This window comes from Gavialis gangeticus, unplaced genomic scaffold (assembly GCF_001723915.1).
Source record: "Gavialis gangeticus isolate Ggan-Ray unplaced genomic scaffold, GavGan_comp1, whole genome shotgun sequence".
Taxonomy (NCBI): domain Eukaryota; kingdom Metazoa; phylum Chordata; order Crocodylia; family Gavialidae; genus Gavialis; species Gavialis gangeticus.
The window spans coordinates 69,588,374-69,615,251 of record NW_017729004.1 but is presented as its reverse complement, the minus strand read 5'-3'; the positions used below and the strand labels follow the sequence as shown (position 1 = coordinate 69,615,251).

General features: G+C 40.1%; 2 protein-coding genes across 4 annotated transcripts in view; one reads left to right on the top strand and one right to left on the bottom strand.

The window, feature by feature from the left end:
- ANKMY2 (ankyrin repeat and MYND domain containing 2) overlaps window positions 1–3,650 on the top strand; it is a 55,113-nt gene extending 51,463 nt beyond the window's left edge. The window contains exons 9-11 of the mRNA XM_019507981.1: window positions 332–460; window positions 886–1,027; window positions 2,760–3,650. Of these exons, the coding sequence (XP_019363526.1) occupies window positions 332–460; window positions 886–1,027; window positions 2,760–2,980 (492 nt within the window). The 3' untranslated portion in view covers window positions 2,981–3,650. The remainder of the gene's footprint in view (window positions 1–331; window positions 461–885; window positions 1,028–2,759) is intronic.
- A 5,605-nt stretch (window positions 3,651–9,255) lies between these two features.
- LRRC72 (leucine rich repeat containing 72) overlaps window positions 9,256–26,878 on the bottom strand; it is a 38,880-nt gene continuing 21,257 nt past the window's right edge. For 2 of the 3 annotated variants that reach the window (XM_019508516.1, XM_019508517.1), the window contains 6 exons: window positions 26,398–26,479; window positions 24,379–24,492; window positions 17,022–17,111; window positions 13,571–13,735; window positions 11,416–11,443; window positions 9,256–9,625 (listed from right to left, as the gene is read on the bottom strand). In XM_019508516.1, the coding sequence (XP_019364061.1) occupies window positions 9,460–9,625; window positions 11,416–11,443; window positions 13,571–13,735; window positions 17,022–17,111; window positions 24,379–24,492; window positions 26,398–26,479 (645 nt within the window). In that variant the 3' untranslated portion in view covers window positions 9,256–9,459. The remainder of the gene's footprint in view (window positions 9,626–11,415; window positions 11,444–13,570; window positions 13,736–17,021; window positions 17,112–24,378; window positions 24,493–26,397; window positions 26,480–26,878) is intronic. The other variant, XM_019508518.1, reaches the window with a different exon arrangement.

Sequence of the window (26,878 nt, the reverse complement as noted above, 5' to 3'; positions counted from 1 at the left end):
AAGGTTGGCCCCTGCTGAACTAGACAATGCTAATTTACTACATATTGCATGCATGTAATGAATGTTAGTAGCATGTAATGTAATGAATGTTATGTAATACATGTTAGTAGCACTGGGTCAGATTGCAGCTGAGTTGGTGATTAGCATTTACTACACCAGTTACTTCTCCAGTAAGAATGCAAATCGCCACTAGGAACCTTTCATCTTTGTTTTTTGTTTTCTTTCCCTTCTCCACCCAAATAGAAAAATTCCTGAAACTTTTTACTGTTGTAAATGCATCATATCTTTGCAGGCTTATTTTTCTGTTAACCATCCCTTTTCTATCCCTCAGGGCTCTGATCCTACTGCTTTCTCTGTACTTACACAAGCTATTACTGGTCAAGTGGGGCTTGTGGATGCAGAATTCTGTACCACTTGTGGAGAAAAGGGTGCTGACAAGCGATGTTCAGTTTGCAAAATGGTAAGAGTGTATAGCTCTTATTTAAAAAAAAAACCTAATGTCACCGATTGCTGACAGTCTGGAAAGTGAGTTTACTTGCCTTGAACTGCAGCTCTTTGAGGAGTGCCCTGCAGGTTCACATGTAAGATGTATGAGAGACTGTCTTATGGTGCAGGTGCCTTGAATCCAAGGAGCAGGAGTACCTAGTGTGTTTGGGGGGTTATGTCATTTCTCAATTAATTATCATTCAAAGAATTTCCTTTGAGGTAATGCATGGGACAGTCATGTTGTATGCCTCTACTAGCTTTAAAAATGTAACCTAAAAGTAGTACAAAAGTACACATGATAAATTACTTCCAGTGTTTGGTTAATAGTTTACTTTATCTCCCTCAAACTAAAATGCTATGCTGCCTTTATTACATTAAGTTGCCTCTAATAACTTTCAGGTAATGTATTGTGACCAGAACTGCCAAAAAATACACTGGTTTACCCACAAAAAAGTCTGCAAAACACTGAAGGAAATCCATGAGAAGCAAGAACTAGAAGCTGCCAAAGAAAAAAGGAAACAAGAAAAAAGGCAAAAGAAAGGTAAGGATCTACAGTTCACCAACTGAAACTAATTCTGCACCAGCAACACAGCTACAGGAAGCAGGCATAAAATCTGAATACATGTATAAAGTGAACATCTGTGATGTCTTGGTTGTAGCAAAAAAACCAGACCAGCATTTGTTAGAAAGCTCAACTTTGTATTTGGGAATCCAGTGTCCCTTTTAAGTGTTTAATAGTGTATATATCTTTTTGAAAGTAGATATGCAAATTTATTTTTTGAGAACACCAGAGCATAAGGAGTTCCAACTTCATGGTTCCAAAATCTTAAAAGACTCATCAAGAAAACTAAAGCTGTATAGCTTCATGTTGCTTTGCAAATGGAAGGCCAGATGACAAGTTGAATAATGACACTAAACCATTGTTCAAGAGGGTAATCATACAGGAGTTAATTTTCTGGTACAGTGTAGGTATAGTTCTGCAGGTTCATTAGTGATTTTTTTTTTTTTTTTTCCTCCAGCAACCCAAATGCTAGAGCAAAAATACTAATGACCCTTTTCTACTCCTTGTTGAAAATGTTAATCACAAATGAGAAAACGTTCTCTAATTTCCTGTCCCTTAGCCTCCCCTCTTTATACTATCATGCTTGCCTTACTCTTGGGAGTAGTCCCCACTTCAGTTAGCTTCTAAAATCCTACATTTAATATTTATTAAGAGCTTGTTATAGACTCCATCTGTGATTCTCTCTCAGCATTTAAGAACCCCAAATGCGCTTTCTGGAGTCACCTACAACTTGATTTGGAGAAACCAAATGTACTTACCTTTACCACAGAACCTTCAGTCTCAAAAGTATAATACAGGCATACCTTGTTTTATTGCGCTTCGCAGATATTGCATTTTTTACAAATTGAGGCAAGACCCTCCACCAGCAAAAAGATTACGACTCGCTGAAGGCTCAGATGATGGTTAGCATTTTTTAGCAATAAAGTATTTTTTAAGTAAGGTATGTAAATTGTTTTTTTAGACATAATGCTATTGCACACTTAATAGACTACAGTATAGTGTAAACATAACTTTTATATGCACTGGGAAACCAAAAAATTCGTGTGACTTGCTTTATTGCGATATTCGCTTTATTGCGATGGTCTGGAACCGAAGCCGCAACATCTCCGAGGTATGCCTGTATGTGGCTCCTCCTAGCCCAGTCAAACAGTTGAAGTTCAGAATAATTTACTCCAATCAACATTTAGCACTCTTAACAGAGAACTTCTTGTGTCTTCCTCGTGAATTCTTTGTAAGTCTCAGACATTTTTTGTGTTCATACATTTTTCAGTCGTTCCTTCCTAGAAACACTACCTTGAAATGTGCAGAAAGTACTGGATTAGATTAAGTTTGAAATGAGCGTTGTGATGATAGGACACGATTAGTTAATGCCCTAATCGGATCAAAAATAGTTGGATTATAAACCTGCCCTCGCAATAAAGGAAAAACTCTAAATGTAAAGGGAAGTTAATGGATAGCTTTGTCTGAATGAGAGATCTAAGATTGGTTCCAGTATAACTTTGCATCACCCAAGGCAGAACTGTGGAGTCTGACATCCCTGTCAATGAAGTGGGGTTAAGTCATTATTTTTAGAAAAGAGCCCTTTTTAATTGAAATGAAGTTGTACTGCCATATTCACCCTTAGTACCAGCATCTGCTTGTGCATGTGTTGTGGAGTCCGTTGATGGGATTTGTGAGATGAGTATGAGCTGTTCTCTCCTGTTTTTATTAGATGAGGCAGAAGGAGTGGATACTAGTTCAGTGAGTGAAGAGCAGCAGTCAGACCCTGACCCATCTACCAAAGATGACCCAAATCATGCAGCTGACAGAACAGAGGAAAGTGGGTTTAACAAAGATCTTGCAACATTACCCCCTCCACCTGACAGTGTGTCTGAAAGTGAGCCTGGCCTGCCTGATACTTGTATTGAAAAAAGTCAAGACCCCGAAGAGTGAGAGATGTGGGTGAGGAGTGGTTACGCCTTGCACCTCAAAAGTCATGGACTTGTCTGTAGCCCTCACAGAACCACATATGCAAGACTGCCTGTGCAAGACAGATGTGTACCCAGAGTTGAGAAATTGGGCAGTATGCCTGCCATGTGATACTGGAGACTCCATCATAGATGGTCAGAACAAGTCATTTATCATCTGGTCAAAACAATAGTGACATTTATCCATCTGTGTTTATACCTACCATAAGTATAATCAATCTCTGAATATCTGAGGTAAATGTACCACCAACTAGTGAAGTGGGAAATCCAAGTAATTTGGCTGATTCTTACTTTCAAAATGTAAAAGTCCTATTTTGTAGTAATATAAAGATTTTCCTGAAAGTGCAACAGAAATGCAGCTGAGAGTCTTAGGAAGCTGCATGGGAAGTTGGCAGTTAAATTGCATCTAATTTCTGCAACTTCATATAAAGACAGCTTTGTAACATTACGTTTTTGAGACCCTTCAATTGGATTTTGAAGACTTCACTACTTCACTGTAATGAGTTAGTTTCCAGTAGATACACAGCAATATTTGTCTGTGTTGTGAGAGTTTCATTAAATGATACTGTTGTTCCAGATGTCACAAACTGACTGTGAGTGTATCTTCCAAATAAATGATTTTTTTTCTCAGACAAGATGTGGATGTGCTTTAAATAGTTAACACTTTCAAATGATTGGATGGGGATGGTTTACACCTTTTTCCTGTTTGGAAAAGTAATTTCTATTATGCTAGATTTTATTTATGAATTGTTTAGTAAGCATTGACAGGTGCATGGTATCATATGAGACGGAGAAGTCTTGTTCCACTGAAGACAGTGTGGTACTGATTTCAACCAGGCTGGGCTTTAGTTAGTACTTTTAGCTAAAGATGGGCTTCTGAAAATCGTGTGCAAAGAGAAACAGTGTTACTCAGAGTATTTATAAGTATTACTGCTAAATATACTGGAAGTTCTAGGAGTGGAAATATTTTGCAGCATGAGCATCCGCTATGTGCTTTTCTATGGCTCTAGGAGGACTTACATTCTTCAGCCTGAGCTAGTGGCAGCTTGACCACTGGAAGAATGTCCATAGCTGATGTTATACTTAACTTTGGGATCTGGAAGCAGAAGTGATTTCACATTGCATGAGCTTTGCCAGGCCAGTAGAAGCAGAATTAAATCTGTTTGGTAAGTTACCAGTGTCCTAAACAACAATACCTTCCTCCATGTGGTTTCAGCTTGACCATGAAGACATGCAGCTGCACAATACAAGATCAACAGACATACTGTCAAGCCTGCACGGAAGTGGAAAGCATAGATAAGACCTGACCTACGCCATCAGACTATTGTTCCTCCAGTCTGCTTTCTATGAAAACTGATGGCTCATCTCTGGTTCCCCCAGCTGTTCTGTTTGGCTCTCAGCTCCACCTGCAGGAGACAGTGTAGCAGGTCTTGCTTCTGAATTCCCATGTAGACTAAGCTGCTGTTTTTTGCGCTTTTGGTAGCGTGCTAGACCAAGAAGAATTTGACTGACTTACCTGCATATGCTAGTCTAAAGTTATTTGAATGGATGTTTAAATGTATTTAATAAACCAAGAGCTCAGACACACTGCACAACCTGTCTTCAAATCTCTGTGGTTGTTTTGTTTTAAAAAGGAGCAGACGCGTGACAGACAGACGTACACTGATATAACTTACCAGGAAAAATCGGGGGTTCAACTATGCTATTGTAAGTTACACCAATATAGGCATCACATCCACTTCTGTGCTAAGGTAGTTGCTCACTTCAAATAAGCTGTCACTGGCTTCCCTGCCACCTATAGGTGAGGTGCTGTAAGAGCACATAGTGCAGCATGTACCCTGCAGGAGCTGTCTGCTTGCTTCTGATGCCAGTGTAATCTACATCTGTACAAAACGGATTCAAGTTCTATCAGGGTTACCACATAATATAGTATAGGTATGCTGGAGTGATCCTGTGGCCCTGATGGTAGTTGATTCTAGGGTCCTTAATTTTCCTGTTAATGTAAATTAATCTATGATCAAAGAAACTTGAGATGACCTTTATATTTTGCAATGAATACTTATTTGTATACAGACAGATACCATGAATACTTCATTTTCACTGAAGAGTCTGATTCAAGCTCTGGCCTTAAAGCCAGATAAAACAGCAGTTCCTACAGTTTTTAGTTTAACTATGTGGTCTAACCTTATAAATCTGGCTTTCAAAATTCCAGAATTCTCAAAAATCCCAAACTTTTGAAAAACACAGTACACTACATTATTGCCTTTAAAAAATAGCTTCCCAATAATCCAGAAATTTCTTCGGAAGTCCAGTGCTTCTCCAACTGCCATTGTTTTTGTTCGTCAGCCTACAGCTATTGTTTCAAACAATACTCAGTCACATGTATAGTGTAAAAGAAAACTGTCCTAAGGCTACGCGCTTTCCTTGTTTCAAAAATCCAGAATTTTCAAATTTCTGGCAGGTGCTAGGGCCCAAGGATGCCGGATTTATAAGGTTATAGTGTACTGTGTTTAGCTCTCAATAGGCACTCACCCTTACTTCTGGATTCTCAAATTATCTGTGCAATTTGGCTCCCTTATGCATATATGCATAACATATACATAAGGAAGCCAAAATGCACAGGCAGTTTGAGTCTGTTAGTTGCATGGTCTTTTTTTCCACAGGCCCCATGCCTCAGTGGTTCAGCACATAGGATGGACCTGCTGTAAGGATGAATTGGGAGACTGTTTATAACTGTTGTGCTTGTTACTGCAGAAATGGGAAGCTGGATAGTGAATGTAATGGGAATTAAGGGAAAAAGAAAGGATTGACAGTTGAATGGCTTCAGGGAAAATTAGATTCTGTTCCCATCTCTGTCACTGTCCCTTAGTGATGCTAGGCATGTCATTTACATCAAAACGTTCACACTACTAAGAGTCCCCCCTCATTTTTTACATGCCTGAAGTGAAATACCTGGTATTTGATCTGAAGAAGTGGTGAGTGCTCAGAGCTGCAACTGAAGCTGATTGGAGCTGTATTTCAGAAGTTTAAACTGTTAACAAAAATGTCAAGTTTGGAAAATTGGGTCCTAGAAACCTCAAGCTGAGCATCCAGAACTAGTAGGTTTTTGACAGTTTGGTCCTTAATCTCTCTCTCTTCTTCATCTGTAAAATTGGGATAAAACCACCTAATCTCAGTGTCATTTCTGAAGATAAATTAGTTAATAGCTGTGCATAATCATTAGATACCCTAATAAAATGTCATAAAAATACACAGAAGAAAATGGAATGATTTCATACTGAACAAAGTTTGGGTGACATGGTAAATAAAGTCTGGAATGAGACGAGAAAAATGAAATTAAGTAACTATTCATCTACTGAATCAGGAAAAGTTTCAGTGGAAAAAAAATGTATGCAATAATATACTTAAATATACTTCTAGCCCCCTCTTTTCCTTGGCTGACTAGTTTGTTCATTTTTTGAGTTTTATCATTTTGACCAAATTTTGGGTGGATTTCACAGGCTTGTTTACATAAATACTTGATTCCCCCTGATTTGGAGCAAACTCGAAATTTAAAAGGAAATACCAGAATTTCTCAACTCAACAACTGTAAAAACATTTGGTATGTACACTGTCCATTATACTCTTACAGCTGAATTGTTATCTGAAATTTTCCAAGAAATTTTCAATCCAAATGAGATGCGAGTCACAGAAGATTGCAGCCCAAATTGTCTGAAGTTTGCCATAATTCTAAGCAACTGTAAGCGGGTTTTAAAATGGGTTGATCTCTATGGATTCTATCATTGTTCCCAGATTTGCCCATATTCTTTTCCTCCCCTGTATATGGGAGCTGACAAATCCTTGTCTTTTCATTTCCCAAAGACTCCTGTGCAGTTTTTTTTTTACAAGATGGACTGATTAACACCTCTGACTGGCTCAAGTCTAGTGTCAACTGAGAAGCACTGTGGCAGATCCTTGTGAGGTACAGATACCCACTGAAATTCATCACAATTCTTTGCCTGCTCTATGATGGTGTGAGAGCAAGTGCTGGTTCTCACTAACAGATCTGTCACAGATCCCTTTGAGGTTAAGACAGGAGTTAAGCAAGGCTGCATCATCACTCCAGCACTCATCTTGACAGGGCCGGCCCACCCATTTTTGGGGGCCCCTGCCCTGAAGAAGCCAGCGGGGGTCGGTGTTCTTGATCAACCTGGCTCCAGTAATTCAGGTTATAGTGAGATTCTGAAGAATGTTGAGTATTTCCCATACCTCGGAAGCCATCTCTTACAGAAGGCTGGCATCAACAAAGAAATCCAACATCACATCACATGTTTGAGTGTAGCCTTTGGATGCCTAAGGAAACACACGTTTGAAGATCATGACATCAGATTCAAAACCAAACTTACAGTTTATCAAGCTGTCATGATCCCTATCTTACTGTATGCAGCTGAGATGTAGACAGCATACAGGAGACAACTCAAGTTGCTGGAGAAATACCATCAACACTGTTTTTAGAAGATCCTTCAAATTCAGGGGGAAGACAAATGTACCAATATTAGGGTCTTCTTGCAAGCAAGTGCCATGAACATCAAGGTGATGATCATTCAACATCAGCTTTGCTGGGCTGGCCACATCATCTTGACTTCCAAAACAAATTTTATTCTCCCAGTTCAGTCAAGGCATACTCAAGGGGAGGGCAGAGAAAGCACTTCAAGGATGCCTTCAAACCAACTTGAAAAAAATGCAACATCAACTCAGAGGCTATCACTGAGGACCACCCCAAATGGGGGAAAAAGTTTACTGCAGGGGTCTCAGTACTTTGACACCTCACAATGACAACAGGAGATGGAAAAGCAGGTGCTGCAGAAACAGCATATCACAGACTGAATTAGGAATCCAGAGCCATCTACCATGCAAGGAAACATGCCCAAGCTGCAATAGAATCTAGGTTGGCTATGTCAGCCATCTTCAGACCCTTAGAAGACAATCATCCTCGACCATGAGAGACTCCTAATGGTGAATGTTTCTGCCCCCTTGACTACTATGAGCAGCATTGCCTAAAAGGATTTCTGAACAATGGGATAGAAAGGTTGGGGCTCTTGGAAGGAGCTTGTTGCCCTGCATTCTTAAGTACAGTCTTAATTAAGAACTTGACCTGAAGCATCCAAATGTGATCTACCTTCTCATGCTGCCAGTTCCAAATATCTTTCACTTGAAACTGCTACCATTCAAAGGGCAAGGTAGGCTCCACCAGGAGCTGGGAACAAGTTAAAACTTCAGGATACCACGTGCAACTTTTGGTTGAAATCATGTTCATCAAACAATGGACAAGAATAATTTTTTACCATTTTAATGGGCACATATTTAAGTGGCAGCAAGTTGGACCAGCAGATCAGCTGAAACCTAGGAGAACTCATATGCTCCAACATTCAGCATGTGGCTGGAATTTGGGGAGCGTACACTTTCCAAATGCAGTACAAAGAAACCAAGGTTTTCATACCAATTGCTTAAACAGTCAAGACTCAGAGACAAAGAGGAACTCTTGGTTGGAGAATGGGCATGTGTTCATTCCTGTTTGGGTTAGGGAAGGAGGCCCTCTTTTTAACTGCAGGATTAGCTAAGACAAAAGGAAGCAAGCTGACTTGGAGCACAAAGCTGAAGTGCTCTTGCCAGAAACAACACCTAAACCAGTGTTTCCTAGACTTGTGATACCTGGGAAACACTCTTTTTCTGGAGTAAAATAGATTACACATTTCCCTCACTGGTCCATGAGCTGGATCCAGTCTGTGGAGATCTGTGTGCAGGGCCAGCCTGGCAGGGTCCTGGGCCAGCCCATTTTCTTATGGCACACTTCTGCTGCACCATTTGGGAGTCATTGACATAGACCCAAGGTAGTTTAAGAGCATGTGGCACACTGGAATGAGACCCATCATAGCAGCCTACTGTGAGACCAGCCAAGGAAAGCTCTATCAGGGCTGACACACAAAGACTAATTGCAGTGACTTCATGCAAGAAACAGATAAGCAACAGGAGGCTTTAATCCTATTTGCAGAGGGGAGAAAATTAAAGAGGTAAAAGAGATCTCATTAATTTAAAGAGGTCTCCAATTCTCTTAAGAAAGAGTACTAATGATTAATATATTCATTCTTGGTGCTGGCAAGCTATCTTAAAGGTTTGTTCCCTGCTTTAGGATAAAGTGCAACAGGGCACTCAGGTTCTGTTAGTGACAACACTATGCTAAAGTTACGTCCAATCAATGACTGGTGTTTTTGACCTTTATTCCTCAACTCTAAGCATTACATTTTTTGAATTACCAGGTAACAGGGTGGTACAGTTGTTCTGCTGAAAGTTAATGTAATAAAGTGTAAGTTACAGTGTATGCCTTACAAATGCTAACTTAAAAGAAAGCTTTAATACCTATCTAGCATATATATATATATAAATGTTTCCTGAGAAAGCAAACAGTTATCTGAATTTAACTGTCAATTTCTCACAGGGTTCTTTAAGTTTGTTTTCAAGATGCTTTTCTTGGTAGGTGGGTATTTTGTTCCAATCTACACAGGAAAATTCCATTATAGATCTCTTCATTGCCCTTACAAAAACTGCATCTTCAGGGTTCTCAAATGGAACTCTACAAAAAGAACAAAACAAATGTAAATTATCTGAATAATAACAACCAATTTTTCTAACGATTTTGCTAGAAGCCTGTGAAAATAGTGTTGGAGTTACTGATACTACTGACTTGAGGAAAGCTTGAGAACTTCGAGCAGTGTTGGAATGATGTTCAGGGATCTGGGTTTTCTGTTTGCCGCAGAAAACCCAGGACACTGCAGGTTTTCCTGTGCAGGCTGGCAGAGTTCCTTTTCTTCACAGATTCCTCTATGTAAATCTGTCTATGGGGGTGAGGGGGCACAGGCCATGTGTTGGGAGGGCAAGGTGGGAGCACATACCCTGCCAAGATGTCTGCATCCAGTGGGGTATGGGGCTGCAGCCAGGCCAGACCAGCTCCAGGCAAGAACCACCTCTGCAGCCCAGCAATTTTTTTTTTTTTTTTTTTTTTTTTTTTTTTTTTTGTGGAATAAAATTTTTTTTTTTTTTTTTTTGTGGAATAAAATTTTTTTTTTTTTTTTTTTGTGGAATAAAATTTTTTTTTTTTTTTTTTTTTTTTTTTTTTTTTGTGGAATAACTTTGGGGCTTATTCCTTGTTTTATGACACCACTAATTGCTAGAATGTGTGGCTGGGTCACAAGACATGATTAACTGGTTAATCGCATCTTAAGTATAATGTGTGGCAGAGGCTTAACATACACATTCAGATACCAGGCATTGGGTACTGTATGGGAACCTGAATAAGAAAGAATTCGCTCAAAGGTATAACTACACTATTGTACTATAATTTAAGAAATATGAAGGAAGGTTTCTCTTTGCTTGTTTAAGCATCTTTTATTATACCGACTGTATAGTAGGAAGAGAAGTTTGGCAAACTTTTGGGCACAAAGCACCCTTCTTCAGATCTGATCTTTAACTATATTTGAACTATGTGACTAATACTGATGACTTCAGTAGGATTTTTTTTTAATGCTTAACGATTAGTGTCAAAGCACATAGCTGCAACAGGTAGAAGAGAAATTGTATTTTGTTGTATTAAGACTATTGTCAATTGTCTTGTTTATAATCCTTTTGTATGGAAAACACGATTAAACCCTCTTTAAAATATGAATTTACCTGATTGTGGAGAGCTGTGTTGTGTGGATGGTGCTGTATAATTTGCTGAAGGAAATCTGTTGGCCATTTTAATTCATTGGTAAACATGTTTTTCAATAGTTTTTATATCTGAAGTTTGGCTTGCCACAGACATTGCTCACCATGAAGTCAAAAAGAGCCCAGACTCTTAAAGTAATTTGGAAGGTTGCCTCATAACAAATGACATGCAAAATGCTTTAGAGCTTTAAACTGATTTTTCCCTACCTCTGTACACCTTTGCGGAAATACATTTCTGTACTATCATCCCTATAGCACATGATTTAAAAACATAAAGTAATCCAACCATAGGCTGAGAAACTGTACTCACAACAGGGATGTTTTCATAAATGTGCATATTTGAGAACAGGCAATTAGTAGGAAGTTGCCTGAATCATTTTAAAACAAGCTACTATGATGGTCTAACACTTGAGTTTTTTTGATCAACCAGTATTTGATAGTACAAAATTAACTGCATTTTGCACACTCCATTTATACAATGGAAATGCACTGACAGCAGCAGCAGCAGCAAGTGGAGTCTTATTGAAAATGGTCAGTTGTTTATCTTCTAGCACAAAAAGCAGACTTTTAAAAACCATAATGCTTTTTTCTTTAGTATGGATAGAAGTGAGAGCAAATATTTTTGAAGTGCAAAAACAGAAGTCAGAGCAAGCTACTTACTTATTCACGTGATTTGCAAATTCATAATCTGTAACAAGTTTAGAATAAGTTAATGTTTGTAGAGCATTTTCACCACTTAAATACTAGCATTTCATGGAAAAACTTTTTTAATTTTTGCTGACATCAAAAAGTAAAGTAAAAATTACAGCTAGTATCAATGAAATATGACAGTCATATCTGAAGTAGTAAGTAGTTTGAACACAGGATTTGCCACCCATCTTTCTGAAGTTTTGTAAAAATAAAGACAGGAAACTGATCAATTGAGAGGAAAAATTAAATATTCAATGAAGTGAAAGTGTTTGTATATGTTTTGTATATTATGTATATTACCCATTTTATGTATGTTCATTAACCTATTTGATTTTTACAAATGAGTATTGCTCCTGATTAGTTTGGAAAACTAACTCGCTGCTACTATTTTGTAACAAATACAAAAGCAATCTGAACTTGAAGACATGCAAAGGGCAAGTGTTCTGAATGTAACATTTTATACACGTTTAATTTTGATGCAAGAAAAACAGCCAGAAGATTCACTGTTGAAATAATAATTTCTGAAAAGCTGGTTAAAAGGACACTATGTATGTATGGTTGCATGTATGTATGTATGTAGTATGTAAGGTGGAAGTTCCAGGGGTCCTTATCTATGTTTTGAGCTGGGTAGTTTAAGCCACATGTTAGAATATAGTTTTCTCTGGGTGTCTGTTAGTCAGACATGTTTGGATAGTTATAGGTAAAAATTAGGTTAAGTCTGCAGTGTGTCTGTATCAGCGTCCCTGCGCAAAGTGGCAGCAGCAGCACTTTAATGCTTGTTGAACAAGCTCTAGTTAAAGCATCCCTGCTGCCATTTTGAAGTGCAGGAACACTGATGCACAAGATGCAGAGGCTGGCTGGAGCACACTAATTAGCATACTCCAGCAGACTCAATTAATCCAGCCTCCTTCAAAGCGCTGTAATTAGCATGTCAAAGCAGCCTCCTGGCAAGTCTACAGGCACCTAAAGTGCCCTGCTCTGAAGGTGGCAGTCTAAAGATGTGACTTTTTTTTCAAAGCAGGGCTGCTTACTGCATGTGGTGAGATCCACCTCTGGTTACTTGGCTTACTTGAATGATTCAAGGTTTTGCTTTTTTCTTTTTCTAACTAATTTTGCTCCCGTCACAACTACGGAGATGCAAAGATGAATGTTATGGATTATACTTCAGTTTGTGTATCATGAGCAAAATTATTAACTAAATTCCATCTACAGAGACAATTTGTACCTGTAAAAAACTCTATGGATGATAACACAGTTGCATGTTTGCCAGTGTGAGCATAACTGAAGGGCCGCAGTTCACAAGTGTTCAGGCAATGGAAGCAACAGAGGTTGGAATCTGATTGGTGGGATCTTTGATGAGAAGTGATTAACAAGCCAGAAAAAGCCAGCTTAATTTGCTGTTAGAAAAAGCATCTTTATTTTTAAATGGATCATATTTGAACTACACTTACTTGAGACCCAATAAACATGACTTGCCATGTTGCTATTTTGAAAGTGTCATTTTTTAAGTGAGAACCACATTTTAAACTCCTACAAGTAAGATGTGTGATGACAGATGTTAAATATGTTAAGCAAGTGTTTGACAGTGATTTCTCTGATGTCCATATCTGCAATATATTTTAAACAAACCAGACAGTATTTTGCACATTCAGATGTGATAGAAATTATATGCCATTTCACATCTGAACACAGATATTAAAGACAGAAACTTCTTTGGGATACTAGAAAGACTGTGGTTCATACAAGCACCAGAGGGCACCAAATCGCTAAGCTGCTTGATCAGTCTGTCAGCATACAGCTTCCTTGAAAGACTGTTTACTGAGCAGAAAAATTAGTAAAAAAAAAAAAAAAGATTTAGAAAAAATAATACAATTCTGTTTTACATAGCTTCTGATTTTGAGTAGTTGTTTCAGGGTTTGTTTGAAACAATCTGCTTGTCAACGGAAAGGATCCATTTGCTCTTCATTGTAACTACATACTGTTAATTCAAAATGAAGCAGTTTGGTTGAGTTCATCAAACATACCTATTTCACTATCAAATCTAATTAACTCTAGCAGCAAATGGGTGCAAACTACTATTTGAAATTCAAATGACCTGAAAGCAGAGTTTAGTCATTATAAATACCTGGAGGCATCTGCAAACTTTGGGCAGCTAGAATGCTTCTGCTGGATACTGTCTTAGCCACCAATGATTTGTCTATTCTCTTTCCAAAAGCTATAGACTGGAGAACACAGGATCTTTCGTGGTTGTAAATATGTAATGCAGATTCCTTTTCTTTTTGTGTAATTTCTGTTAGGAAAGAAATAAAAACTGTTACACTTTTTCTCAATCAATACAACCTAACTTTAGCTACCTACTTGCAATCAGAAGAAAATTCACTTTCTTGAACAAACAACAACATCCCCACCTTATGTAGAATTTCAGAATTCCGTTGCCTCGAGTACAGAAACAGCTACATCAGCTGAAGATTTACAGTGAAATCCTGGCCCAACTGGTCTTATTAAGGCAGGATTTCACTCATATTCTATTTGCATATTATCTAACTAAATGAAAACCTGACTTATAGGTTGTTATAAGCATAGTAAAACAGAGTTTCAGGTCAAGGTCTCTAACAATTCCCTTTCTTTAATCAATACAGAGAGGGCTATAGGAATACAATAAAAAAGTGTTCTGTTTTCTTTCTTTTTTTTTTTTGTACTTTCCTTCAAAGATGACTTATAATTTGGAAATAAAGGGATGGAGATTACAAATCAAACTGGGTGTGTCTACACGAGATGCTACGACACTATGGTTACTGTGCATTTATATAGTACTTATATAAATCAAGTACTAAATAAATACATAACAACTGGAGTTACCATGCAGTTGCACTGGTGAATGCCTTGTAAGTGATGCTACTGTTCAGTAGCCTAATAATGTTCAGTAGCATATTAGTACATTTGGTGCTGTGATGCACTACTGCATAGAATTATTTGGCTACTGCACAGTCAGCATCTTGTATAGACACATCCACAGAGGATTTTTACTTTAAGAATCTGAACTGTATGCTAACAGACATAGGCTGAAGGTTCAGAATAAGAAACTGGAAGAAATATTTTCAATTCACTGCGGTTTTTAAATAGTGGTGTCTAGGAGACCAATTAGAAAAGAACTGCAGTAGTCATGCCTGGAGGTAACAGAAGTGTAAGTGTCTTGTATAAATGAGGAAGACAGGAGTATATTGCAGTAATGTTCCACAGATGGTAAAAAGGACTTTGTAAATCAAAGAAATAGTTCTCAGAATGACAGTAAAGGGTAAACTTGGGGGAAAAATACCTAAGTATTTTCATCCAGGAATACTGATTGTAGTATTGTTGCATTTATAGGAAAATGCAAACCATGAATTTAGCAAAAAACTACTTTCAGATATGTAAATTGCAGAAGCGTGTCCCCAGGTTAAACTACAGTTAATTCTCCCTCATTCTGTAATGGTCCTCAATTCAGCAGGTAGACAGAAGCACTACTGTGAATACTGAAAAAAAAAAAGATATTCAATACAGGGGCAAATGTTCAAGAAAGGGACTTCGAGTTCACCAGCAAATCTGTATGTTTGCACATGCACTCACATTACAATTGCTATGTAGGCCTAATTCTGTAAAATTCTCTCCCAGGAGGGTAGTACTTTTAGAAGAAAAACAAATTAATAAAACTATTCTTTTTTTTAATATGTAAATTATGGTGGAGCCCAAAGTGTACTGTTCTTTCTAAAGATGAAAAATATGCAGATTGCTGTGTGAAAGAGTTGATATAGAAAATATAAAAAGAGTTGAAAGGTGAGAGAAAAGTGATGTGCCTTACAAACACAAGGACTGTAATGACAATGGACAGGTCTGATTAGTAACAGCGTTATGCTGAGAATTCATAGATTTCATAGACATTAGGGCTGGAAGGGACCTTGGAAGATCATCTGGGTCCTGGAAGGTATCTGGGTCATAAATCCAGTGCCAGCAAGCCCTACACATCATTTCCTGTTATTGCTGTCTTTATTAAAGAGTTTAATTTTTATGCACGTCCTAGAGTTTTTTTTTTAAACTGTTGTTTTTCATAGATTTCATAGACATTAGGGCTGGAAGGGACCTCAGAAGATCATCAAGTCCAGCCCCCTGCCCCAGGGGCAGGAAGTCAGCTGGGGTCAAGGGATCCCAGCAAGGTAAGTGTCCAGATGTCCAGAGTAGGTGCTTGCAGTCTGTTCCAGGCCTTGGGGGCTCGGACAGTAAAGAAGTTCTTCTTTATGTCCAGTCTTTAAAAACTTTAATTGTTTAAACTTAATTTCCACCATTCCTCTTTCAAGGGTGCCACATAATGATATCACTATTAGTGTGCAAACATGATTCACAAGATAAATCCAGAGATTGTAAATAGGAATCTACAGCGTTAAAAACATTCTGACCCATGGCAATCTTTCTGAGTTCTTTGCAACACAAAATTTGCTCTATTATTTTTCTGTAGTCAATAATGAGTGAAAGTGAAGGCTGGCATTTTCCAAGGGGTCTAAAAATATTGAGAACCACTGCTCTAGAATCAAACCTAATTTTCTCTCTAAATAATTCTCAGCTTCCACCCCAACAGATGAGATTCAATGCAAGCAAAGAAGAGGAGCTCACGTCACATTAAATATTTTCCTTCTGCAGCAGAACAGGATAGCCTGTGAAGTGGGGAGGAAGGACTCTCTCACCTTTCAGCCCAATAACCTAGTGGCTGAGATGCTTGTTTGGAAGGTGGGAGATGTCGGTTCTAGGGTCCCTTGAGACAAGAAAGGGTTTGAAATTGCATCTCTCAATTCCCAAAGTGTTATAATTTTTGCCAAGACTCTCTTCCAGCCCTCCTCTTTATACTGGCCCAGTGTACCTTTGTGATTCTGAGCTGCCGCAGGGTCTTTAAGGACCTTGGTAGAATTTAGACAATCCCAGGGAGTTGTCTAAGGGAGCTTGTCCAGCTGTTCTATTGGTAGCAGCACTGCTTAGAAATAACCTACACACTGTTTTGGCCTTTCCTTCAACTCAGCCCTTTGATTCAAGCCACATCCCATTGGCCAGTACTTCCAAGGGTGCTGTTCAGAACTGTCTTCCTCAGTTCCTCTGGTAAATTCTCTCTTGGTGGGATTGGGAGCTTTCAGGATCCCTTTGCCCCCAAGACCGGACCATGGATGAGCATGTTACCCAGTGTTTTTTTAACAGTCCTGTTTCCTAATATTCAATCCCTTCTTTGACACTGAAAGAACAGTTCAACTAAGCGTTAGTCATGTAACTTAGTTATTTAGTCTTCAAGACCCACTTCTTCCATGGCATGTCCAAAAATTTAGCAGATCAAGTCACTGATTTATTTCTCTGATAAGGGCAAATGTGTGAGCTCTAATATCAAGCAAATAACTTCTATCTGCAAGTCATATTTCAAGCTAAACTGGATCCAGTTCACTATAGGTTTTCCTATATTACCGAGAAGAAGAGAAAGAACAGAGAGAGAGAGAAAATTCACCTATTTTCTAAATTGTCTAAGTTATCAGTAACTGTCAATGCATTCTGAAAATATTTCTTACTTTTTCTGTCAAGAAGTTGTACTGAAGGAAGGAAGTATATCACATAAAGACGGTACATAGGATCTTGGGACAGGGGATTATGGAATAGGTCTGCAAAAGTTTAAAGAAAAAAGCAAAATCAGCAAAACAAACAGGGAAAATAATCTGTAGTTAGCAGAGATTTTCCAGAAAATATACCAGTAATTAAATAAACCCAAGTTATTTGTATGCCTTGTGAACCAAACCCTGTCAACATGCCTGAATTAGGATCGTAACATTTATCCCACTATGAACAGTATACAAAAAGCTACAGACAATACCGATAAATAAAGTGGCAATTTATATGATAAGTCTTGCAAGTTCCTGTCCATATTTTACCATTTACCTAGGAAATCTTTGATAAACTGACATAACCAAATTTTCAGTGGGACTTGTGGCACTAAGTGACTTGCACCCTTTTGGAAATCTGACCCAAATATTTATAGTTGAGTTCACAAAGTATGTTATCAAAATAAACAAGCCTAATTTAATGTAAGGTACTTTTCTTTGAGATTTACATCAAGCCAACTTTACTGTTTTGTTAAAGGTAGAGTTAAAAAGTGCCAAGATCAAATTTCAGATCTGTTGTGTTCATGGGAATGAAGTCAGAGGATGTAATGAAATACAGCGTGCACGCTAAAACAGTGATTGGCTTATTCCTCGGTAGTTAACAAGCAGACATAGTATTTCACTGCATTTACACACCATTCAGATTCTCTTTCCTTCTGGAGCAGAATAGGATAGCCTGTGAAGTGGGGACGAAGGACTCTCTCACCTTTTAGCCCAATAACCTAGTGGCTGGGGTGCTTGTCTGGAAGGTGGGAGACATGGGTTCTAAGGTCCCCATAGACAGAAAGGGTTTGAAATTGCATCTCTCAATTCCCTGCAAAGTGTTATAATTTAGATGTTGCCAAGACTTTCCTCCAGCCCTCCTCTTTATACTGGTTCAGTGTACCTTGCCAGATTTCTTGCTCTCTGGCCAAGTGGAGTAGCTATTGGAGTAAAAGGTAGGAGGGCTTCCTTCCTCCTCTAGAGTAAAAACTTCCCAGGTTGTACTTTTTTCTATAACTAAAAAGTTACAGGCCTTACCACCTACTGAAGATACTTAGTCAGGAAGTACAAGGTGAGCAAAGCTATATGGAATCCAAACTGTGTAAGTGCCAAAAATTGCAGTTATGCAGCTATGTAAGTATCATTTAGCCACATGAAGGGGAAACAGGATTTAACCCTGAATACCTAGACCTACAACTCATATGCTTTATACTACTTTACTGTTTACAGAAGGTAAAAAGGAAAAATAAGATATTAAAAGAGGTAAAAAGTATAGTAAGACTCCAGAGATGATTATGCATTTAAAAATGACAGACAAAAGAATTTAACGATAATCTGCATAGGCTACAAAGTTACAGGATGACAATCCTTGTTCTTCGGGACAAAAGGCAACCACCAAATAAGTTTGGGAAGAAGAAATCCCTGAATTCTACAGCACGATTCAGTTACCCAAGTGTATTTTGGAGGACCTCTACACGTATACAAGATCATGGACAACTGGTGCCTCCTGAGTCAGGGAAGGTACTTGCCCCCCCAGCAGCCAGTCACTGACCAGGCAGCAATGTCCCCCACAACCAATCACACCAACCCAGAAGTGGCAGTGGCACACTGCTGGCACTTCCAGGTGGGCATGATTGGCCACAGGGATCACTTCTTCTGGTGTCCCCACCCCCCAGCCAGCACTCTCAGGGGGGCACCAGTGCTGTCACACCTGCCCCGCCTGCCAGGGAATGGTGGCTGTCAGGGGGTGCACCAGTGCTCTCAGGGGTTTCATGTGCCCCCTACACATCGCCACTGTACAAGATATAGGAACAGATGATTGGCCTTTTCCGTACTGGAAATGCCCATGTTTGTAGTATTTAGGGAATCTCTGTGGACCATGTCCATTGTTTTATTTTACCAGAGTGATTTTTAGATCATAAAAATATTTTTGAGCAAAATCATTGTGTTTAAAATGTGTTAGGAGAACCACAAGATGGCACTAATGGAAAGACTTCCATTCTTACTGCTGAGCAGTACAGTCAGTGCATTTATACTTTCAAGGCTTGCTGCTCTGGTAGCAAGACTAAGCTTTCAGCCACTGCCATGTAAACATACTCTCTCTGACCTGTCCTTTTGTTTTAGGATAATGGGATTTTCTTGCTGTTGGCTTCCAAAGATAAATCTATCCAAATGCCCTGTCCATCACCAGAGTATGATGGTGATCTGGGATCAGTTCTTCACTCTGCAAAACACTTTCTGGCCACTGGCAAGTCTTGTAATCTAAGTCTTAGGGTGCCTCCCCCAATACAACAGACATTTGCTGTGGGGTGGGGGAGAGGAGCAGAGATTGAGCTCCTCTTTGAAGCTGAGCAAGCAGAAAGTGGCTGCATGTCTACAGCCTCTCTCCCTTAGCCCCACGCACCCACCCTCCCAACAGCAGTGCTGTTTGCAGGATGGGAAGGGGAGAAGGCAGAGAAGGGAGCTCTGGTCTGGAGTTCGCCCAGCCTTTGTTGGGGGTGGGAGGGCAGGTGGATTGGAGGCCCAAACCCCAGACAGAAGCTCCCCTCCCATGCCTTCTCTCCCTCCCATCCTGCAGACAGCACTGGGGATGGGACTGAGCTGCATCAGCCCAGCACTGGTCGTAAACAGGGACAAACAGAAGTTAATGAAGGTGTTCTGTTTGGAAGGCCTTCATCTTACCATCATTTAATGAGGGTTCAATTTGTCACATGATCAGGCACTTCTAAAACACTCTGCAGTTGTGCACTTCTGCCTGGGCAGGACTGCAGAGCACTTGCAAGGGCCTGACCATGCAACAAGTATCACTTTTTTCAGTGCCCTTAGTTCCCCACAGGTCAAGTACAGGTAATACTTTCTTCTTCCTATTTCTTGTCTGTCTTGTCTATTTAGAGCATAGCATGGGATAGGTACCTATCTTGATTGGGGCCTATAAGCACTTCTGATACAAATATGGTGAAGAACAAGAAGAATCTAACTAGAGCACTTTCAGTTAAGACACTTAAGGATACCAAACAGAATTATTCTGAAGCTATAATTTATGGAACTTGCTCCCTCCTGTAGTTTCAAGAAACAGAGTCTAACAGTCTTCAGCACACAGTTGCCATGTCTAATCGAGATACTGACTGCACAGTAGCCCATGACTACCATATAGTAGCAGCATCACGTAGCAGGAAGCATGATGCAATGCTACTGTGCATTAGTCACAAGCTACTGTGCAGTCAGCACCATTCCTTGGCACAATTGTGCAGTAACTCCAAATACTGTGCAGTCATTTAGTACTTTATATAAAGTACTAAATGATTGTGCAATAATGACTGCACAGTCAGCGTCACATGTAAGCGCAGTCAGTATAAGGCATGCTTATTAAGCCAGTCTTTTCACTGAGTCTGGATCAGTGGATCTTCTGCACAGGCAAAATACACCCAAAAGGAAGCGTTGGGGACAAACCAGGGTCCTTCTAACAATTGCTTCCACTGCAGGTGCTGTATTCCCTGAAAGAATGTAGTACCAGGTGAGGTAGCCTGTGAATCTCTGGAGGTTCCAAAGTTCTTACGAATTCCAGCTGCAGCACTATTGCTGTGCACCACTTCCAACAAAGGGCAGTACCTAAAAGGTCACAAGCATGCCATAAGGAAGTGGAATATTTTGGCAGCAGGATGTTGTTACCAAGAAAAACAATGATGGGCTTCAAACCTGAATAGTTACCTGTATAATACATAACTTATTTAACACTACATTGTTATTATATGTCTGGATGTCATGTTGAAGGGTAGTCATTTTTAAACTAGGCTGTCCAAATAAAGTGGGGAGGAGGACAAGGAAAGGAACAAGAATCACAAAATTCCTAAGGGAACTTTTCCATAAGACTAATCATTGGCAAAATGTTTCTTCCCTTCCCATGACTAAACACTATATTCAACCTAATTGTAGGAGATCAATTTCAAATTCCTGAATACTGCAAATTAGCCAATGACTCACTATTTCTAAAGAAAGCCTCCAGCTTTAAAATGTGTTTTGTTCATTTATTTGCCAGTCACGTACTTCTAATGTGGTAGTGAATGGCAGTATATTTTGTTAAAATGACCAAGATAACTTGATAGTACATTATTCTTAGGGATCCGGGTTTTCTGTTAACCATGGAAAAATGTGGATTTTCTCCTTTAAAGGAGAAAAATGCAGAAAACTGCAGGCTTCCCCTTGCAGGCTAGCAGAGTTCCAGCCTGCAAGGGGCTGAGGGAAGTGGGAGTAGGAGGGGGACAATCAGACAAGATGCCACATGCATGTGTGCATCCATACATGCACACGGCAGCCAGATAGTATGGAGAGCAGCTGCTGCAGCTCCTTCCAGGTAAGCCCATGGGGGTGGGGGAGGGCAGATTGAGGACCGCATGGTGAGGGAGTGAAGCAGGGCTGGGGGCACTGCCCAGCCAGGGAGGTGTGGGGCCTGGAATCCAGGGTCAGGGCAGGAACATGTGGCCACAGGGCCTGGCCCAGAAACAGTACAGAGCCACAGGCAGTTCATCCAGTAGGAGGCAAGGGGGCTGGCTCCCTGCTGCTGCATGCACTTCCAGGTTTGTGCATGGGGTGGAGGCAGATGTGGGCTCCCTGCCCTGCTTCCCTCCCACTGTGGGCCTCCACAGCCCAGTGGGTAGCACCTGGAGTGGCAGGGCAGGGTGGCTTGGTGCTGCCACTGGGAGCCCCATGCTGGCCAAGCTGCAACAGTAAGGCACCCACCACCCACCCAGTAGCAATGGGGGGCACAACTCCACACTGCCGCTGTTGCGGCCAGGTAGGTAGGGGGTGCCTTGCCATGCAAGTGCAGCTGGCATGGAGCTCCTGGCAGCAGCACCGGGCCTCCCCGCCCTGCTGCACCAGGTCCTACTCTTGGACCTATGGAGGTCCAAGAGGTGAGGGCAGAAGGGTGGGAAGCCCTGAGCCCCTGCCCACAACAGGCTCCACTCCAGCTGTGCCACTTGTGGGGGAGGGACAGCTATGCTCTAGGCTCCACTCCAGCCACAGCAGCTGCCACCTCCCACAGGTGGCAGCTAGGAATCGGGTGCTGCTGAGGGAGGGCAGGGGGCTGTGGGCACTGTAGCCTCCAGCAGGGCTGGCAGGGGCAAGGGGTTGCAGGTCATGAGTGAGGGGCACCAACAGGGCTAGGGGGTGGCACGTTAGGAGTAAAGGGCTCTGGCAGGGCCCAGGGGGCTGCAAGTTGGGAGTGAAAAGGTACCAGTAGGGCTGAGGAGGTGGCAGACTGCGGGTTGGGAGTGAATGGCACCAGCAGGACCAGAGGGCTGTGGGTTGGGACTCAGGAGCACTGGCAAGATCCATGGGGCTGTGGGTCAGGAGTGAGGGGCACTGGCAGGGCTGCAGGGGGCTGTGAGTGGGAGTGAGGGGCACCAGCATATCAGGGCTGCTTGGTGCCACAAAGCAGCGGGGGGACAGCCCCAGCTGGACCTGCATCCTGGTGAACAAAGGGGGCAGAGGGAGCTCTGATTTTCTATGATAAAAAACCAAAATCAAATGCCAATATATATAGGTATTTAGGATTTACTTTATTATAAGAATTGAGGCACTGGTAACCTTCCAAAGTACTTGGAAACTGTAAAGAAAGACGAGGTTCTTTGGGTGAATCTGACATCTTTTATTAGACTAATTTAAATAGTTGGAAAAAAAATTTTGGCAAGCTTTCAGGTTTAAAACCCCTTCATCAGGCTGAGGAAGTCTCTGCAGTTGGTGTGTGCTCTTCCTGGATGGAATGAATAGTAAAGAAGTCAGAATCTTTACTATTCATTCCATCCAGGAAGAGCGCACACCAACTGCAGAGACTTCCTCAGCCTGATGAAGGGTTTTTAAACCTGAAAGCTTGCCAATTTTTTCCCCCAACGATTTAAGTTGGTCTAATAAAAGATGTCAGATTCACCCAAAGAAACTTGTCTGCCTATGTCCTTAGACCAACACAGCTACGGCCTACACCCGTTTACACTGTAAATACATCAATAAAGCATTGTGTTCATCTGATACCTATATATATTAGTGGAGCTTCATTTTAATCACAGAAAAAGGCAGATTTTGGGAGGTGTTTTTTAAAAATCAGAGAATTTGGGATTTTTAAACAGAGAAAACCAGGAACCCTGGTTATCACCTTCATATGTAACCTTGTCTGAAAGGTGGAGATTGGCAATTTTATGGATAAAATCTAGTAAGAGTCTACTATAGTGCTATCTTATTCTTCCCTGTGGATTAGACTTCATTCCTTTATTCATGAGCAAAAAGAAAATGTCACATCAGACCAAATGCAGTCTGTCTTTTCTGTTTTATTCTTAGTTTTCCTAAATACTCATCTGGATGAACAGGTGTTAACTGCATTATCCCTATGTCATTGTGACTGACGTACACAGCAACTCAGCACTCCTTTGATTTTCTGCTATTTCTCTTTGCTCCCACAGCAAGAGTACTGTGAAGCAAACTGCCTGTGCTTGTTGAAGCTCCCTGTTAATTGCTTTGGCTGTAACCTTAAATCCATGTGACAGCACCATTCAGAAGGAGGATGTCTGTCCAAACTTTTGTCTAATCATTTCAAACAAGTGCATTTTCAGATGATCTATTTTTAAACCTTATACATTATGAAATAACTTATAAATAATTTGATTGGCATGTTGTCTTTGTAACAGTTGACTTGTGTCAAATTCTTGGCTCAGCTTCAGCTTCAATTAAAAGTGTACTTTTCAAGCCATATTTTTATTTCTTGCCATCAGACATGCAGCTTTTTGAATTTATAAGCTAGGGCTTGATGATATTATACACCTCCATTAATTATGTTACCAAGACATAAAATTAGTTTCCTGTTTCTTAAAGTTCTGAGAGCTTGGTATGATCTATGAGCACATTCCTTAAGGAAAGACAGGGAAAGATTGCTTATACTTTCACTTTCAATAGGTTAATAGCATATAATCCTACTTCCCTTGAGGCTACTTCATACAGTGAAACGTAGTGGCGCCAGCACTGTCTTGTTTATCTTAATTTGAAATTTCAATCTAAGCTACTTTCATTTACCACTTACTCCACACAGTATATCAAAATACCTACGCTAGTTAAAACAGATATTGGTATGCTTAATTTAAAGAAAAATATAGTTCTTGGATATAAGAATCCATTCAGTATGGAGAAGAAAAGGAAAAAAAACCTTCAAAGTCTGAATGATTCATTCCAACTCACAAAAAGAAGCATACTTTCTGCCCGTGTTATTGATTGTTGCACTGCATAATAAAAAGTAAAGCATTACTTAGGGTTTGCAGACTTATCATTCCTGTCAGTTCCTTCACTGTTTTGTCAAGGTGCTTCAACTGGTTGTTGTGAAGCAGCAGGACTTGTAATGAATTCAAGTGTTTCAGAGCACCTGAAAGAGAATTAACAACAAAGGATTCTTTCCATAACAAGCTTATGTCACATCTGATTGCCTTGGTTTTCTTTCCTCTGCTATCTCTTCCTTTCTACTCACATCACCTGCATTTATCTCTTGCTTTCCTGTCCCCGTTTACCGATTTCTCTCCCTCATCCTTCCCTCAGCAAATCTGCTTCCACATGCATTGTCTCCTTTGCTCTTTTTTACTTTGTCTCATACAAAGCTAATGTTAGATGATCCCTCTTCCCCATCCTTTACCTCTGCTTCACTTTTCTGTCCCACAAGCTTCAGTTCAATGCTATCCACTTTAGATCATCAGTTCTAACTCAAAGTCAAATGCAAGATATTCTCTTGCTGAATCTGTCACTCCTTTCTTTAACCTCTTAAGTAATTCTCACTTGCCTACCATGTTAAATTTAAACTTTGTTTTCCCTCTCTAATTTCTATGCTATTCTCATCCAAATATTTTAGTCAGTGATGCCAGTGTTACTGCTTCCTCTTCCGATATCTTGGTACAGTCTGTATTGTCTCTTATCTTCCCAATTGCCTCTTAAAGAGTCATATGTTCGCCATGCATCTCACAGACACTAACTAGCATATTTTAATTTCCTTTTCCATCCCATCTTGGTACCTTGGTCCCGCATATATAAAAAGATAGTGTTAAAATTTTTTGTAAAGCGTGGACAGATTCTTTGTTCCTTGTTAATATGTAAAAACAAGCAAGAGTAAAATGGCAATTTTAAAGAAACAAAGATGAAATTTCATAAGACACCAGTTTTGCAGAGTTACTTCACAGAATATAACTGTGTTTTAAATGTCTGGTAAAGACACTGCAGAATCTTTGTGAATGCATAATGAAAGAAACATTTTTTAAATTTAATATCCTTTATTTTCATGGCATGTTGGTCAGCACTGGTATCAGTTTATCATCACATACATATATACAGTACCCAAAGGGCAGTCTTAATTGAATTACGGTGTGCCAGTCCTCCACAGGGACTTCAAATTATTGATTTTGTATGTTCGTTTTGAAGGAAAGAATTTGTCACACTAGATAAAAAGGTACTGTTCTAAAGGAGGTATGATTTCCTCCATCAGAATTCTTATATAATGAAGGGCTTAGTCCATCTGTCTGTCTGCCCATAATGCTCTCGGAGCACTCTGATTGGTAAGTGGAATAACCAATCAGAATGTGGAGCACTGCCATGATGGTGGAGACAGAGGGGATGGAGCAGAGGGGTGAGGCCAGCGTCGCTGGGCTCACCCTGCCCCCCTGCTCCATCCCTGCCATAGCAGCGCTCCACTGCCTCTGAGGAGCAGGGCTAGGGAGGGGCAAGGCCAGTAGCACTAGAGTTGGCAGCAGTGCAGGGCGCTGGAGGACGGGGACGGAGGGGAAGGCAGTGAAAGCTTCCCCACCTCCCACTGGGAGGCGGTGGTGGTGTGGGGTGGCAGCACTCCATCCCACCCCATCATTCTTGACAATCAATTCACTAGTGCTTCAAAACAGCCTTAAAAAAAAAAAAAACTAATATATTTTCAGTTCACTTTTAACATATAAAGGCGATCTTGGTTATAGTTCACTTACTGTATACATTTTGAAATAGCCAATTAATAAACAACAGTTCTGAAGCCAAGTTCAGCCATGATATAAGCAGATGCAGTAGAAGTGAACCAGGCTTGAACTTCATCCCAAATATTGCTATACAACCACTCAAGCTTACAATAATAGGTCAAGTTCCTAAAACACGTACATGCTGTTACGAGTTGAGGGTGCTTATTTTCAGCTACTATTAGCGAGTCAAAGAGTGCAGAACACGTAAATCAAACTCATTCTGCATTCTAATGCATGGAAAAAAAACTTCAAACCTTTGCTCAGGAATTTATAATTTATGATGATACCTGCTATATCTCTCAAGTCATTATTGTTAAGGTAGAGTTCTGTCAAGCAATAATTATTAATCAAGAATGTTATCTCTTGGATCTGAAAGATAAGAAAAAGGAAAACAAATATCTGTAAATCTAATTTTTACTTTTGAAAAATATCAATACATCCAACTCAACATTCACCTTAAGAAATTATACCAGCACTAACTAATTTGAAGGAGAATGAATTTGTTCCAAGTTTCATGAAAAATGTTCAAAATTTAATCAGGTTTCAAAGACCAGAAAAATTACAATTACAGCAAAATTTATGCTTCTAGCCATGTTCACAGTAAACTGTGTTATCTTCAGTTCTTGTCAGTTTTCATTCCCTAAAAGACATCCTGTTTCTCCCCTTGTACCTGTCTGTCTGCTACAGTATAGTGTTCAGGGCATAAGGGGAATGTTCATGCAGCTTCAGGTATAGTTTCATAGTCTCTAGGGTCGGAAGGGACCTGAG